The 16,303-nt window shown below is 39.4% G+C and overlaps 1 protein-coding gene across 1 annotated transcript in view; it reads right to left on the reverse strand.

The window, feature by feature from the left end:
• Positions 1-294: 294 nt before the first annotated feature.
• The window catches only part of LOC127527999 (cilia- and flagella-associated protein 99-like), a 52,369-nt gene continuing 36,360 nt past the window's right edge, over positions 295-16,303 (reverse strand). The window contains exons 5-7 of the mRNA XM_051928537.1: positions 9,808-10,013; positions 8,496-8,667; positions 295-591 (exon numbers count right to left, since the gene is read on the reverse strand). Of these exons, the coding sequence (XP_051784497.1) occupies positions 481-591; positions 8,496-8,667; positions 9,808-10,013 (489 nt within the window). The 3' untranslated portion in view covers positions 295-480. The remainder of the gene's footprint in view (positions 592-8,495; positions 8,668-9,807; positions 10,014-16,303) is intronic.

Below are 16,303 nucleotides of genomic sequence, written 5' to 3' on the forward strand. Positions count from 1 at the left end.
TTTTATATTAGCCACATTCTTAAGGAAAACATACTCTAAAGTGGATCGACTGTTTAAACTTCTTAGTGTTTTCACCTGTTCACGTAAAATAAACAGCATTGCACTGAGCATTGTAGGTTCCAGTGGGGATGCGTGTGATGGTCTCCATTCTCCATAATGGCATGCATGCTCCTTTGAACACAGTTCTGAGTCTTCACTACAGAATGTGCCTGCTTCTTCACAATGAAAAGCAGGATTCAATCATTTGTTCCTTTGTTTTTCTGGTTTTTACAAAAAAAAAACTAGCATCCTTTTTTTTAGTGCAGCCCTCTTTGTTGTCCCTGAAGGAGAAAATTCAATTTATGAATAGGCATGATGGATTAGTTTAGTCAGAATACATTTTATTGATTTAGAGAGAACTTACTTCACCAGGGACTGCATTTAGCTATCAAATTCATTGTTGCTTTCGTGCATAGGGGATGGTGGTATCTGATGAGGCAGCTAGATGAACAGTTTCTTGAATACTTGATTAGTTATGTTACCATCTTTCATTAGGTGTACCTTTTCTTCCAACTTTTTATGCAGGTCATACAAACGTTGGTCCTCTGGAGACTAGATTAAAGAAGCAAAAGGAGACAGTTAATCCATACATGCCAGTAAATATACTTCAGCATATACTGTGGACACAAAGAAACATTGAATGTAAAGAGGGATGTGAATCTTTCAAGCATACCCCTAAGGCAAAAGTTGAGTCTGCCTTGACAAATTCTGTAGAGAAGAGAAGGGAAAAAGCTCAAGAGAAAGGTGACAAAGAAACAAAAGAAAGGGCAACCAGCTCTGTCTCTAGGCACGCCAGGGGACTGGGACTCTGAAATGTCTGATCTCAGCCTCAGTCGGATAGGCAAGACAAGGAGAGGTGTGGGGTTGGGGTGCACAAAGTTATTTTCTTTCGTTTTGTCTTTTTCCACACAGTTTTGCTTGTCAATATATTGATCAGCTCTCTGATTACGAGACCCAGCAATGAACATGTGATATTAGTGATAAAGCTAAAATTTACAACGTCTTTCTCCTCATGCCTGTTATGTAAATATCAATGAATGTTCCATTGATGGCAGAAGCAGTAAAACTAAAATCAATAAATAAAGTTGGATCATAAAGAGATGTCAGTTACAACCTCAAGAGAAAAAAGTGTTGTCCTATTTTTCATTCTTAAAACGCTGAGATATTTACAGAAGACCCTCTTAACAAGTAACAAAAAGTTATGACTTAAAAGACATCAGGTTGATCATTTTTTTTCAGTTTGACTATAGCAAGAAAATCAGAAATGTTGGAATTTTATTCCATAAACCAATTTTGTTTTTGGTGATGGAGTGCTGGATTCTGAAGAGACATGTGTCGTGTTGGTGGGGAACCTATATCAATGTAAATTAATTTTCTCTAACATATACACAACAAATATGGACAACAGATAATTCATTTATTTGCAATGTCTCTGACCTGTGGAGACATTTGTACCCAAATTTAACATAATATTCTTTCATTTCTCAGTACCTCATAGTTACTTAAAAATTGACTATTTCTTTATCAAGAACATAATGTCATTGCCATCTCATACCATCCTCATCTTATTTTTGAGGTCAAATCATTATTCCCCACAAACTCAGCTAAAAACTGTCGACTTAAGCCATTGTTGCTAGTGCATGGGGACTTTATAGAAATCATATCCATCAGAGTAACACGTTTTTATCGAGACAAGTTCTTCCCTATTTGGAAGGACAAAATATATGTCGTATGCTTCACATGAAATTAACTCTTTCAGGGCTGATGTCAACTTTTGTCAAAAGGAGGAGTTGACGATGGTAATCAATTGTAAAGTGTGACAATTACCAACCGTTATGTTTTAGTTGGATTCTCGTTGCTAGAAGGAAAGTTAGCTTCATTGGTTTGACCGAGATTTCCTGCGCTTGTGTGAGTAGTAAGGTACAAACAATGGCAAAAATGACACTGACATAATGGCGAGAGATCAAAGCGAATGCGTAAAGCAAAATACCCCGCAGGCGACATTTTGCCTGTTATCTCTGAACTGGACTATGACTTGTTGGACTCCGATTTTGATACAAGTGATCGAAAACGAATGTGAGGTTCCAGCTTCAGCTGATCGGTCCCCAGCTAGTTGTGGTGCTGACAATGTTCGCCAGGAGAACTGCCACTTAACAATGAGAAGAGGTATAAACGACATTGCAATGCACTGCAACCATGACTGCTGATGCTGCCCCAGCCATGCGAAGACAGCCTGGCAGCAAACCTGCTGCACATTCTTGGCAAACTGGCAGCCACTGCATGCAGCAACAGACGTTTTAAGTTGATTTCTGTGTGAAACCATTGCTTTTCAGAAACTATGTTTTTTGGAAAAAATATTCAGCCCTCAAAGAGTTAAAAAGACATCAAACCTGATTATGGCGATTTCTAGAATTAATCGAGAATATGCTATGACACCAAATGAGGCAGTCTTTAGGAATAAGTTGGTTTCTCAGTCAAAATTTAATCTTTTGACTACAAGAGAAGGAGAGCAGCTTATTTTAAGTTGCATCATCAATATTATGTACAATGAGAACACTCCAATTGTACAGTATTCTAGTTCAACATATACATTGTCACAGGTGGCTGGGTGTGGTCGGCATTCGGCTGCCTATAAAAGGGTCCGCCTCCCGACAATCAAGGCTGGAGTCGGGTGAGGAGAAGGACGAGGTCGGAGAGGAGGCGGCGAGGAGAGGCCTGAAGAGTGTGAGAAGCCTGGACTGTTGAGAGACTGTGGGGATGTTTGGTGGCGGTGCACATAGTGACTGTAAATAATAGTAGTGTGAATAAACGTGTGGTGATGGCTGAATACGTGTCCTCCTGTCTGTGTCCAGGCTGTACCCTTTCACAACATACACGGGTTGTTCACAATGCAATAATTGAGCTTAAAAATGTAGCAAGAAATAACATTAGGGAGTACAAAGAATGAATAAACATATTTAAGGAATACTATAATTCCTTATGAAGCAATCAGCCACAACATATACACCACCTGACCAATATTGTGTACATCCCCCTCAAGCCACCAAAACAGCTCTGAACCATTTAGGCATGGAGCCCACAAGACCTCTCAAGGTGTCCTGTGTTATCTGGCACCAAGACATGAAAAGCAGAACCCTTAAGTCCTGTAAGATGAGAGGTGGGCCTCCGTGGAGCAGATTTCTTTTTTTAGCACATATCATAGATGCTTGATCAGAATGACATCTGAGGAATTCAAAGGCCAAATCAATATCTTGAACTCTTCGTCAAATTCCTCAAATCATTCCTGAACAATTTTTGTAGTTTTATAGGGTGCATTATCCTGCTGAAAGAGGCCACTGCCATCAGGAACTACTGTTGCCATGGAAGGAGTATGTGGCCTGCAACAATCTTGGTACATGTAAAAGTAACATACTGTATATATGAATGCAGGACCCAAGCGTTCTAAGTGGAACATTGTCTAGAGCTTCACACTGTCTGCCTGTCTTCTTTCCATAGTGCATCCCGCTGCCATCTCTTCCCCAGGTTAACAGCGCACTTGCACCCGGCTATCCACATGATCTTAAAGAAAATCTGATTTATCAGACTAGGCCACCTTCTTTCATTGCTCCATGGTCTAGTTCTGAAAATGAATGTGCCCATTGTAGGTATTTTCGGTGGTGAACAGGGGTCAGCATATGCACTCTGACCGGTCTCAGGCTAGGCAGCCCCATATGCAGCAAGCTGCGATGAACTGTGTGTTCTGACATCATTCTCTCATGGCCAGTTTTAAATTTTCAGTAATTTGTGCTACAGTAGTTCTTCTATGGGATCAGAACAGATGGCCATTGTTGCCCATGACCCTGTTGCTGGTTCACTCTTTGTCCTTGGTACTTGGTACTAACCAATGCATACTGGATACATATCACAAGACCTGCTGGTTTAGAGATGCTCTCACCTAGCCGCCCAGCCATCACAATTTGGCCCTTGTCAAAGTTGCTCAGATCCTTCCACCTGGCCACTTTTCCTGCTTCCAACAGATCACCTTCAAGATCCAACTGTTCACCTGCTGTCTAATATATCCCACCACTTGGCAGGTGCTATTGCAACAACATAATTAATGTTATTCACTTCGTCTGTCAGTGGCTGATCAGTGTATTCCTCACAGTGTAGAGAAGGATAAGATTTAAGTCAAGGATTTTTTAATAAAATACAGATACAGACAGACAGCTTTGTGCTCTGTGCAGATCTTGGTAAATGTCAGAAACACTGAAATACAAGATGTCACAAACTCACTGTCACAAGCTCAATTAATGCCACTATTGTTAGCAGAATCTAGAGAAAATAAAATTCTACCCAGAAAATTACATTAAGCATCAATTACTGTCTTTCCAAAGAAAGAAAAGAATTATTAAAATGAGAATCATGCAAACCAATTAACCATAGACAGAGCAAGGAAGAGACCTGTCATCAACCAAAGAGCCCTGGACAGTCTGACATGGAGTATACAGACTTTTTAATAAATCTTTAAATGACCGTGGGAGGAATATGCCCTACTAGAATTCAGGCAAGTCTGGTACATTTAGTGTCTTTTTAAATTAGGGAAAAAGAGGCATTGTAACTTGATTGTCATTGAGATGACAACATAAAGAATATTAAACACATGTTATTAAAGATGTATAAATAGAGTCTGAGATAAAAAAAAAAATCAAGAAACTATTAATAAATGATCAGGGGTCAGATTTATAAAAACCTGCATACACACTAATAAAGGGCAGAAATGTGTGCATACGTGGTGAAAATTTGAAAGACAAATTTATGACAACTCTGACCTATCCATACACCATATTTCAGAGAAACTGTGAAATGATGACACCTTTGATCAGGTAAGAAAATGCATCAAAATCAGCTAAATGACAGCTCACATGTATAATAATTCACTGAGCCATTAATATAATGAAAAGCAAAATGATAGTGGCTACCTGCTCATACGCTGGTGCCTCACGCCTTTCCCCGATCCTCAGAATGCAGAGTAGGGGTGTGACATGCTCTTGTGTGAACAGTTGTGGAGCACACCATAGAATCTGATGTGTCAGGAGGCAGGATGCACTACCAGGTGATGAAGGTCTGCAGCATTTTGATTCCATATATACCAGGTTGATTAGCATAGTTGTTTCAGAGTTTGAGGCACGTTCACATCATTCATAAGATGATTGTGATTTATAAATGGTGAGTTGCATAAAAATGTATGCATGCCAGGTTTTATTAAATCAGACATTTCGTGGCGTAATCATTTTCTTGATTTTTTGATGTGCACATATTTTCACACTTGAATCCTCACAAAGTTTTCAAAAGGAGACCCCCCTGGATTTATGTATACATATGTAACCCCCTTGCAACACCCTTCCATTATCGGTATGCAAGGTCCTGAGCTCTTTTATAATGGTGTCGCCACCTCTATTGTGGGAAGGTACACTATCACCCACCTTCACCCTTATAATCAATAATCAAATCAGTTACTCAAATATATAAACAAAACTCTCTTTACTAAATTGAAAGTGAAACAGTTTTTTTTTAAATTGATCATTTACAATATATACACTATACATAAAACACAAGCAGTAACTTATTTATAACCTGATATATATACAGTATATTGGTCCCGACACTATTGGTGAGCTCAACCGGACATATTTCCACAGTCAATGAATATTACTCAATCCGTTGGGGGTCCCAAACGTAGCTCGGGTGCGTAGTGGCCAAACAAAAAAAAAAACAGAAACTGGCCCCTTGACTTGAGAATTTACTCAAGCCACTTTAAAACAAATAAACAAAAAAAAACACACCGACCTTGTTTTGTATATTCTTCCTTCTCCTTCTTTCTCAACCACTCTCTTTACTCACTGATCACCATTTCTGCACTTGTGTCCTGCCTGCCGTCTTTCTCTTTATCCAACAACTCTTCTTTTTGTTTTATCTGCTTGCTACATTTAGTCCTTCTTTCTTTCTCTCTGTCTTGCATCGGCGTTTTGCTTCAACTGCGACTCTCTTTTCTCTTTCTGTCCGTCTTAATTCTGCGTGCTGCCTCAACTCCAACTTTCTCTTTTGTTCTGTCAGTCTTGCTTCGGCGTGCTACCTCAACAGTGACTCTCTTTCTAGTTCTTTCTCCGTCTTGTTTCGGCGTGTTGCCTAAAACTCTCTTTCTTCTGGTCTCGGCGTTTTGCCTGAAACTTTCTTTCTTCTGGCCTCGGCGTTTTGCCTGAAGCTCTCTCTTTCTTCTCGCTTCGGCGTTTTGCCTGAATCTCTCTTTTCTTTTTCTTTCTCTCTCACCACTCCCGTCTTCTCCTCTTCGTACCGCGACTCTTCCTAACTATCTTACAATCTCTTGTTTAACTATCTTACAATGGCGTCTCCCCCCCGACCAATCCGAGGACACCTACATATATACTCAACTTCAATAAACTTTATTTACACAAAACTCGCAGTTATATATATTCCTTTTGAAACCTGACCCAGGTTACACATATAAACAAAGACGGATTAGTTAAAAATATAACATGTAGTGAATAATGTTAACCTGGGTAGCCTAATTGGACAGTGTTTGGTATAGCCCTAGAGTTCTGAGTTCAAATTCTGACCATTCATTGTCTTTGCAGAGCCTACATACTCTTCTACTAAGAATTCTAAGTATTCTAAGTAAGTATTCTGAGAATACTGCATATTCTTCTTCATACTCATACTCTTCTGGTGTCTTCTTTTTTTCTGTTGTAGCAGTAGAGGTGTGGAGCCACCTCTAACACCCTCAGGTACCACTCCAGACACTGGATAAAAGTCCAAGACTCCTTTATTAAATAACAATAACGTGCACAAAGCACCCTCCACTCCACACTAATAAATCACAATTAACTCTTACAAACCAATCCTCCTCGCCCAGACACTTCGCCACCCTACCTCCCAGCTCAGCTCCATGTCTGGGCTTTCCCACAATCCTTTTATACACCCTGACTCGGAGGTGTTCCTGCCCAATCAGTCCACAGTTCCTTATCCCTTCCGGGTCAGGGTAAACAGTCCTTTTCTTCAACCCGGGAGCACGTCGTTCCTTCCTGTCACGTGACTGTGACGTACTCCCGGGTTATAGGGCACATAAGAGTCCGCGAGCCCCCCTACAGCGACTCCCCGTGGCCCCCAAGGTATCCAACAGGGCTGTGTATAAACACTACATAGTCCATGAGGCCCTGCTGGAACTCGGGGCACAATCATGCTATCAGGAGAGCTCCTCCTGGCGGCCTGGGGGTGAGGGCCGGAGTAAAAAGCCGGCAATCCTCCACACTGTCCATTAATAACTTAATTTCTCTCCATCCATCCATTATCCAACTCGCTATATCCTAACACAGGTTTCACGGTGGTCTGCTGGAGTCAATCAATCCCAGCCAATGCAAGGCACAAGGCAGGAACAAATCCCAGGCAGGGCGCCAGCCCACCACAGGGCTTAAGTTCTCTCCCACATCCCAAATGCAAGTGTTAGGTGAACCTCATAATTACCTCCACATGAGTGAACCTAAACTACAAATGTAAGAAAAGCCATCCAGGATCAGAGCCTACCATGTGTCTAATACTTCCTTGGAATGACAGCCTATCTTAGAGCATTTACCTAGAAAATGAATAAATTAAAATGAATAAAGAACATCAACTGTGTCTGCTCATGTACCCAAATTTAAAGTATAATAAAAAGATCAATCCATTTTACCATCTATTACCTGGGGCAGGGGGACAACAGGTAGCATTTAAAAGTCATTCACATATACTGACTGACAAATATGACATATATGACTTAGTAAAATGAAGGAAGAGAGTAAAAATGAGAAAGAAATTAAACTTAGCTATCTGATTAAAAAATGGCTGCAATGAAAACCAGCATCCCAAGTAGAAATCTAGACCTAAAATGTGGGAAACCAGATGTATTGAAAACATTGATCGTTTGAATGTGCTCCACATTCATTGTCTACTGTGACTCACTAGAAGTATTTACAATCTTTAACTATATTTAACAAAAGATGCATGCTCTTTGGATGTTGTTGGCATATGACTGGAAAATGGACGTGCGGAATATGCAATACGAGTAACCTGAGACTTTTGTCACAGACATTTTCAAATTACGTGCTGTTGTTCATTATTGGCTCCCCACTGGCGTCCATTGAAGCCTATTGTATCACAAATTTTTTGATCTCCACTCTCCAGGAAAACATGACTTTAAAATTTTGCTTTTTTGCCATCACCACAAACAACACACCATAAGTATCAGATATGGAAAAAAAAATTTTGGGTAGTGTATTCTTTAAAAATAAAATTAAAAAATTATTGGAACTGCCAAAAGTAAAAAGCTTTTTTTTTTTTTGAAGGCAACAAAAGATTAAAATGTAATTATATCTTTCCTAATAGTAATGGACTGAATTTAGAAAAAGAATTACACTGCAACAAACCTTTGAATTTTGACCTCCCATGGTCTCCAAGTCTCTCTTTTCTTTAATCTTCAGTTCCTCACTCATTCTTTCACGTTCCTGTCGCTTGTCCTCTAATTTCCTCTGAAGTTCAAGTATACGCTCATTGATTGCTGGGGATGTTTCCAGCTCACGCTTGGTTTCATTTTCTTTCCTTAGTAAAAATAAACAAACACGCCTAATGTTAATGTATGTGCCCAATCTGGCTGGTACAGATTGAAGAGGTCCACAGACTGAAGGGCCTTTGGGACTTTGTTGAACTTGAAGGCAGACCACACTGGAGCTGTCTGAGAAGGCTCGGAGATGCAAAGAAAAGAGGAGACATTTTAGAATGGTGTCCCTGAAGGAACACAGATAACCCAGCCATTGGAGGTGACTTTGAGGCTTCACAACAACAGAGGATTTTTGAGGTAGAGCTGGAGGAAGAGACCAGAGTTGTGTTTGTGTGTGTGTTGGTTGGTTGAGAGTATGCACTGATAAAGCGCGTCGCCACACCTTTTGTGACTAAAGTTAGGACAGATATGCAGGAGACAAGAAATCTCACTCAACGCACCTTGCAGCAGACATTTGTTCTGAAGTGGGAGGAATGGGAGTATTCATCCCATTTTGAGGGCAGTGTGTGTAAGTGTAGGAAGGACCAAAGTTTTTGCTTTCCTTGTGTTACTTTGCGTTATCAGTTTGTTAATACTTTTTGTGTCCTCTACTAATATTAATCTCAAAATGTAGTATACCTTGGCTATAAATGCACTTCTTTGGTACACAAAATAGTAGCCAGTAGATCAGGTGTACACTGAAGACTAAGAGGGAAAAAAATAGCAAATATGCAGAATTTGGAGAGCACCTTCTTGCTGACAATAATAATCAAATAAGTCTTTGACAATATCTAGACTCATTTGGAAGAGAACCTCTGCTTCTGTTTAGCTTCTTGACAAACAAAAGTAAAAAAAAGAATTAAAGGGCTTAGGATAGGTTAGGTTTAGCTTTGAAGTATCCTACTATATTAGTATGTGACAATATGGGAAGGAATGCTAAAGACCTCCAGGATCACAATCTTCCTGTTCCTATTTTAACATTTCTTAACACATTTTTTAATATTGGATGACATAGTACATTTCCACCCAAGATTTGGACCCATCTGTGGGGCAGGAGCAATAACAAATGGGCCATTGTACAAGCAAAAAAGCAAGGAAAACGTCTGTTTTTACACCTAGTTAATACACCTTGACTAAGTTTAAGAAAACTATTAAACAGAGATTTTTTTTTTTTTAATTATATAATTGAGCAGGTGGCATACCTAAATGAAGCAAACTCTTTCATGGCTGTTCTGTGCTGAGATATCTGTTCAAGCTGGTCCATCAGCATCCTTTTTTTTGATTCCTTTCTATCCAAAATCATCTCCCTTTTCTCCTCTTCCTCCTTCTTTTGAGCTTCCTTCAGCATTGCCAGCCTTTCGTGTAGCTCCACCAAGGACATCTCATTGAGAAAAGCCGGTCCAAGTATCTATAGAAAAAGCAAAGAACCCCATTTTCGCCTTTAAATTTAATTCAGTTCTTCCGATTCAAAGTTACCATTTTTTCCAGTTCAAATGAATTTAACTTACTTTGATTATTCATTACAATACAAAATATGTTTGTCAAAATCCCAGGGTCTCACCTGAATCCTTTATATTGGCAGGTTCCAACCATTAACATTCCAAAAGAAAAGGAAGGCAAGTAACAACACCCCTGCCCCCCTGGCTGACCCCCAATTCACAGTGCAGGTCTTTTTAAAACACATGGATTTTGCCCAGAATCCCATGTTGTATGAAGATTTGATTAGATAATTAGACTTTAAATACCATTCATGCCAAAATTAAATGTAATCCAATGTGTTACCTACAATGAAATGCATTACATATGCAAGTGGGACATTTGATTTTGGCACATTAAGGACATATCAACCAAACAATCAATTACTTTTCACTACGGCATGCAAGCTTCATGTCAGTTTAAAATGTAATACAGAAGAGCATTGCATTTTAATTCCTGTCCATAGATCATGTGTCATAACTAAAAGCAAAGTAGACGTACGGCAGTTCACTTAGCGGTAGCTTCATGTGTCATGCATTTCGATTTGAGATCACACTTTAATCATGCCAAAGCCAAAAGTAATCAAATGACCAATCAGTATCGAAAGGTAGGGCAAGGGGCATCAACAGTTGCATTTAATTTTCACTTTAACATATTTTCTTAAGTCCCTCCAGGAGCTGGTGTCCCATCCCACACCCTGTGTTGTCGAGATACGCAGTGCATTCCTGTGAACTTGAACCTGATGAGAAGCCAAGAAAAGGCCCAATGAATAAACACTGTCCTATTACTTCCAGTGTACACTTGTATCTGATGGCACTGATCATGGAATTCTTTCATTTGAAAACTAACTCATTAATGCATGCTTTTTGTAGCAGAGGAGTGTAACAGAAAAAGACAAGGAAAAGACCTGTTTGTAAATACAGCCTGGATGTTGAGTGAGCTGGCAAAGTGCACAAAAGGGACAAAAAAAAGCACAGAAAAATATACATGGAAAAATGGATACTAATGGAGTTTGTACACAAAACAACAAGTGCAGTAAAGGAAAGGGAACAAGTCACAGAGCAACAGTGAATGACATGGATGAGATTGATTTTGGTCATTGAGCAAGTTGCTGGCCTAACCTGAGAGTTCTAAGGATTTAGATGATTCTTCAGAATTATCACGGTGGGGCACCTCAGTTTGGCAGATTGATATGTCATGGAGAACAACAACAACAACAAGAACATTTATTTATATAGCACATTTTCATTCAAAAAAGTAGCTCAAAGTGCTTTACATAATGAAGAAAAGAAAAATAAAAGACAAAGTAAGAAATTAAAATAAGACAACATTAGTTAACATAGAATAAGAGTAAGGTCCAATGGCCAGGGAGGACAGAAAAACCAAAAAAAAAAACTCCAGACGGCTGGAGAAAAAAATCAAATCTGCAGGGGTTCCAGGCCACGAGACCACCCGGACCTCACTAGGCATTCTACTTCATGCAGACTTCTGGCTTTTAATCCATCAATGTAAGAACATCACGGTGATTTGATTAGGTGGTGGTGGCGCAAGCTGCCACCACAAAGAAACCGGAAAAAGAAACAGAAGAGAGAGTAGGGGTTAGTACGGATTTTAGAGCCACCATGAATAGTTATTATAATGAATTGGATATACAGAGTATCAGGATTTAAAGTACAGTGAAGTTATGAGAAGGCCATGTTAAAGTAATGTGTTTTCAGACAGTTTTTTAAAGTGCTCCACTGTATTAGCCTGGCGAATTCCTACTGGCAGGCTATTCCAGATTTTAGGTGCATAACAGCAGAAGGCCGCCTCACCACTTCTTTTAAGTTTTGCTCTTGGAATTCTAAGGAGACACTCAGTTGAGGATCTGAGGTTACGATTTGGAATATAAGGTGTCAGACATTCCGATATATAAGATGGGACGAGATTATTTAAGGCTTTATAAACCATAAGCAGAATTTTAAAGTCAATCCTGAATGACACAGGTAAACCAGTATAGTGACATTAAAACTGGAGAAATGTGCTCGGATTTTCTTTTCCTAGTTAGGATTCTAGCAGCTGCATTCTGCACTAGTTGCAAACGATTTATATCTTTTTTGGGTATTTCTGAGAGGAGTGCGTTACAGTAATCTAGTCAACTGAAAACAAACGCGTGAACTAATTTCTCAGCATCTTTCAATGATATAAGAGGTCTAACTTTTGCTATGTTTCTTAAGTGAAAAAATGCTGTCCTAGTGGTCTGATGAATATGCGATTTAAAATTCAGATTACAGTCAACAGTTACCCCTAAGCTAAGAATGCTGATGCCAGTCAGGTCCAGCTAAATCAAAATCAACAAGTTCATAATGTGGCTATAGGAAATACCAAGTAATGAAGCATAAGATGGGACCATTATTTTCAGTGCTAGATGAACCCAGTGTACAGCATGTAACGTACCCTCATTTTTGCATATTCAGATCCAATTTAGTTCATTTTTGTGAATTTTTAACGAGTCGTTTTTTGTTTGTTCATTTTATTGTTATGATGCTAAGTTGGGTGGTTTTATTCATCAACATTGTGTTGTGTTTTCTGATTTCCAAGGCTATGCTGCTCATGTGGTTATGATGTGTGCGTTACATATGCATCTTGTGACATCCTCACGTCACCCTACATAAGATGGAGGCATGCTTCATACAGTTGAACCAGGATAAAACAAGGAAGTTTAACGTTAATTAAGAAAAGATAAGACGATTTCAGAAATTTTTACATCTTTCTAGTTTAGTGTTTCATTCTGTTAGTGCTTTTGGTATTTTGACCCCTGCCTCTTTAAAGACCATACAATTGCCTTTTCTTTTTTTAGTTAAATTTAATCTCTTTTTCAAGAAAACAACTTTTGCAATCTCTCTTGGCTCTACTCATGTTCAGTTCAGAGGTGAGCAAGCAGTAATTTCAACTGGTTTGAGATGAGACATTACACAGGAAATACATTTATCACATCAAGGTACTGAAAGTTGCCTTTGTAAGCCAGAGAATGTGAATATTTTCCTGGTATGTGTGACCCCTTAAACTCCTACACATGAAAGCCATTGATACACAACAGCAGAAAGAGACAATGTATCTGCATAAGATTTCAGGCAGACCTTGGGCAAAAGTTGCAACTCACTTATTTATATTTAATAACATTATTGAATGAGATTAAATAATGAAATTCTTTTCATTATTACAAACACTGTTGTGCACAAGCTGAAAGTTCACTTTGCATGTCATGGCATTACAGGTATTGCAGTTTCAGATAACAGACAATAGCATTGTTCCCGGCAATTCAGTCAGTTCAGTAAAGATTTACCTGATTATCCCCAAATTAATGACAAAGCAGAACCTGCTATTCAAACAAAGTGGAAATGGTGAAGGCAAAGGAGCTCAAAACAGAGTCTTATCTTTCTATTTTGGAACGCAGAAACCTTCCTTCTCAACAATTTGGTATCATTCCAGCACTGACAGTCATGAGCAGAAAAACATGACTACCAACACATGCAGGTATTCTACAAACATCTGTGTTGGCCAGTGAAATCTAGGAAAGTGTAACCACAAGGGGGTGCCAGAGGTCCCCCAAACCACAGACACAGCAATGCAGCATACATTGATGTGGTAAAGTAAGTAATATTTATTCACTCCAAACACCTTTTCCAAGTATCTCTCTATAATAATCAGCCACAATAATACAATAAATGAACAATAAAGCACAATTCTTCTTCCTTCTCTCCTGAGTGCTGCCCACTGCCTCCTGACACGGACTCATCCATGTGCAGCAGCAAGCTCCTTTTTAAGCTGGATCTGGGAATACTTCTGGTACCATTCGGTCTCCTCAAGGAAGCATTTCTGGGCCATAGACAAAATAGGGTGGTCCTCCCCTGCCAGCGTCCTCTATTGATCCCTAAGGGACCCCTACAGTGCTGCACTTCAGGATTCCATCTCCCTAGCACCCTTGCAGGTGTCCCGAATGGGTTCTCATACAAGGACCACTGCCTTCTAACACATGCGCGATGGAACCACTCCCGCTCCTCGTCTTTCTCCACCCATCTGATATAATATACCAGCCTGGTGTAAAATTATTTCCTTGTTGTTCAGGGCCAATTGCTTGAGTCCTCATGTTGTCATCCTGTCCGGGTGAGGGGAAATCCACTGTTCTGGTTAGGATGCTCGTTCTCCTCCTACAAAAGCTAATCACTACAACAACTGAAAAACCTTAGGAATCTAAGGATAGCTTAGAGTGTGATGAGAGTCTAAACAGAGACATCATCCACATAGAGTATGAGTGACGTTCACAAAGTTTCTGCACTTTTATATTTTCGTTGGAAATGGTGAAGGCGGAAGTAGTAGTAATTGGGCATTAAAAAGCTGGTACGACGCTGGGAAAATTGCATTGCAAACGAAGGTGACTATGTAGAAAAGTGATGTAATTGGTTTTTGAAATTCTTAATAAATGGCTCACATTTGTGGAAGAGAGTGCGGAAAATTTTTGAATGTCCCTCATATATTGGAGGCCTAGCACAGTGATGAGACAAGTGAACAACAGTTCACATACTGTGACACTGGACATAGGTACCACTTTTAAAAGAACAAGAGGAAGGTTCTGGAAAGATCAAACACAGTCGACATGCTGAACAGAGCAGCTGAAAAAACTCACACAAACAGTCAAAAGACATATAAAACAGGACAGAAGAAAACCTGAAGCTTGTAAGAACTAGAAATGGCTGAATACAGACCAGTCATATGAGGTTTACACCCTGCTCTATTACACTGGGCCTTTCCGCCATGTGGTATCTAACAATAAATTGATTTTTGTTGTATTTTTGTTAGGCACTTCTATAATAGCATCGTGGTTCGGAATATTGATTCATGAACACGTGAATATCCTACCTCAGTATATTTGCAAGAAGCAACTGGGGTGACAAAGAGAAGTAGAGAGGTGTTAGAGAAGAGAGAAGTTAATGCCCAGAGGGGACTGGGCAGTCTCGTGGCCTGGAACCCCTACAGATTTTATTTTTTTCTCCAGCCTTCTGGAGTTTTTTTTTGTTTTTTCTGTCCACCCTGGCCATCGGACCTTACTCCTTTCTATGTTAACTAATGTTGTCTTATTTTAATTTCTTATTTTGTCTTTTATTTTTCTTCTCTTCATTATGTAAAGCACTTTGAGCTACTTTTTGTATGAAAATGTGCTATATAAATAAATGTTGTTGTTGTTGTTGTTGATGTGTGACAGCTGTAGATAACTATAATAGATAGATATGTGTGTCACCCTGTTATTTTCAGAGTTGATGAAACGTTCAGATTTCTTTATCGAAAGGCTAAATTGACATGCTGTTGTCAGATTCCTCGTTACATCTTACTACACTCACCTCCAGTCTTCCATTATTTTCTGTACAGGTCTATACTCCTTTTTCGCTCTAGTCATGATGCAACATCAACGATCATGAGACGACGTGCTAATGAACTCGATGGCACATCAAAGTCTAATGACCCTCACGCAGCACTGTGGCAGTACTGACTGTGTATTTTGAATGAGCTTTCAGGGGTTAAGTGACACATGGACAGCTGTAGCAAACTGCAAACTTCCTCCTGAAAATTTTGCTTAATTTTATGTAAAAATAGTTTTTTCCTTTTATTTCCTATTACTTTAATGCTTGAGTATAACAGTGCAGGAAATCCTTTGATCTGTTAAATGCCTAATTGGTGTTCCGTCTGTATCTTTGTCTAATTCGGGCTTTTGACATATGAGGTTTCCATTTCTGGCAAATATTTCATGACTGGAACTGAATTAACAAAGTTAATACTTTTTCTTCCTTTACTCGACTCTGTTTATAATTATTCATCTGACCTTGTTCATCGTGTTGATGATGTCAAGGTTGCAACAATAGAAGTATGGTGCTGTTTGCACTGTGTGTCATCTCCTGGTGAATAATGACATCCTAGAGAATCTTTAGTGTTAGTTAGCTTGTTTTTTAACATTAGGATTGTGATGATTTTTGAGTTTCTATTATAGTTAAGTTAATTATGAGCGGAGTGGTGGCTCTAAGGCTAGGGATTTTGCCCTGGCAATCGGAAAGTTGCTGGTTCGAATCTTGTAAACGCCAAAAGTGGCTCTACTTAACCTGCATTTGCTCCGTCCTGGGTATGACATTAATCTGCATCCAGCCCTGCATGTAGGCCCTTCAACCTGCAGGGAAAAACCTGGGGATTGGT

This window comes from Erpetoichthys calabaricus, chromosome 5 (assembly GCF_900747795.2).
Source record: "Erpetoichthys calabaricus chromosome 5, fErpCal1.3, whole genome shotgun sequence".
Lineage (NCBI taxonomy): Eukaryota > Metazoa > Chordata > Cladistia > Polypteriformes > Polypteridae > Erpetoichthys > Erpetoichthys calabaricus.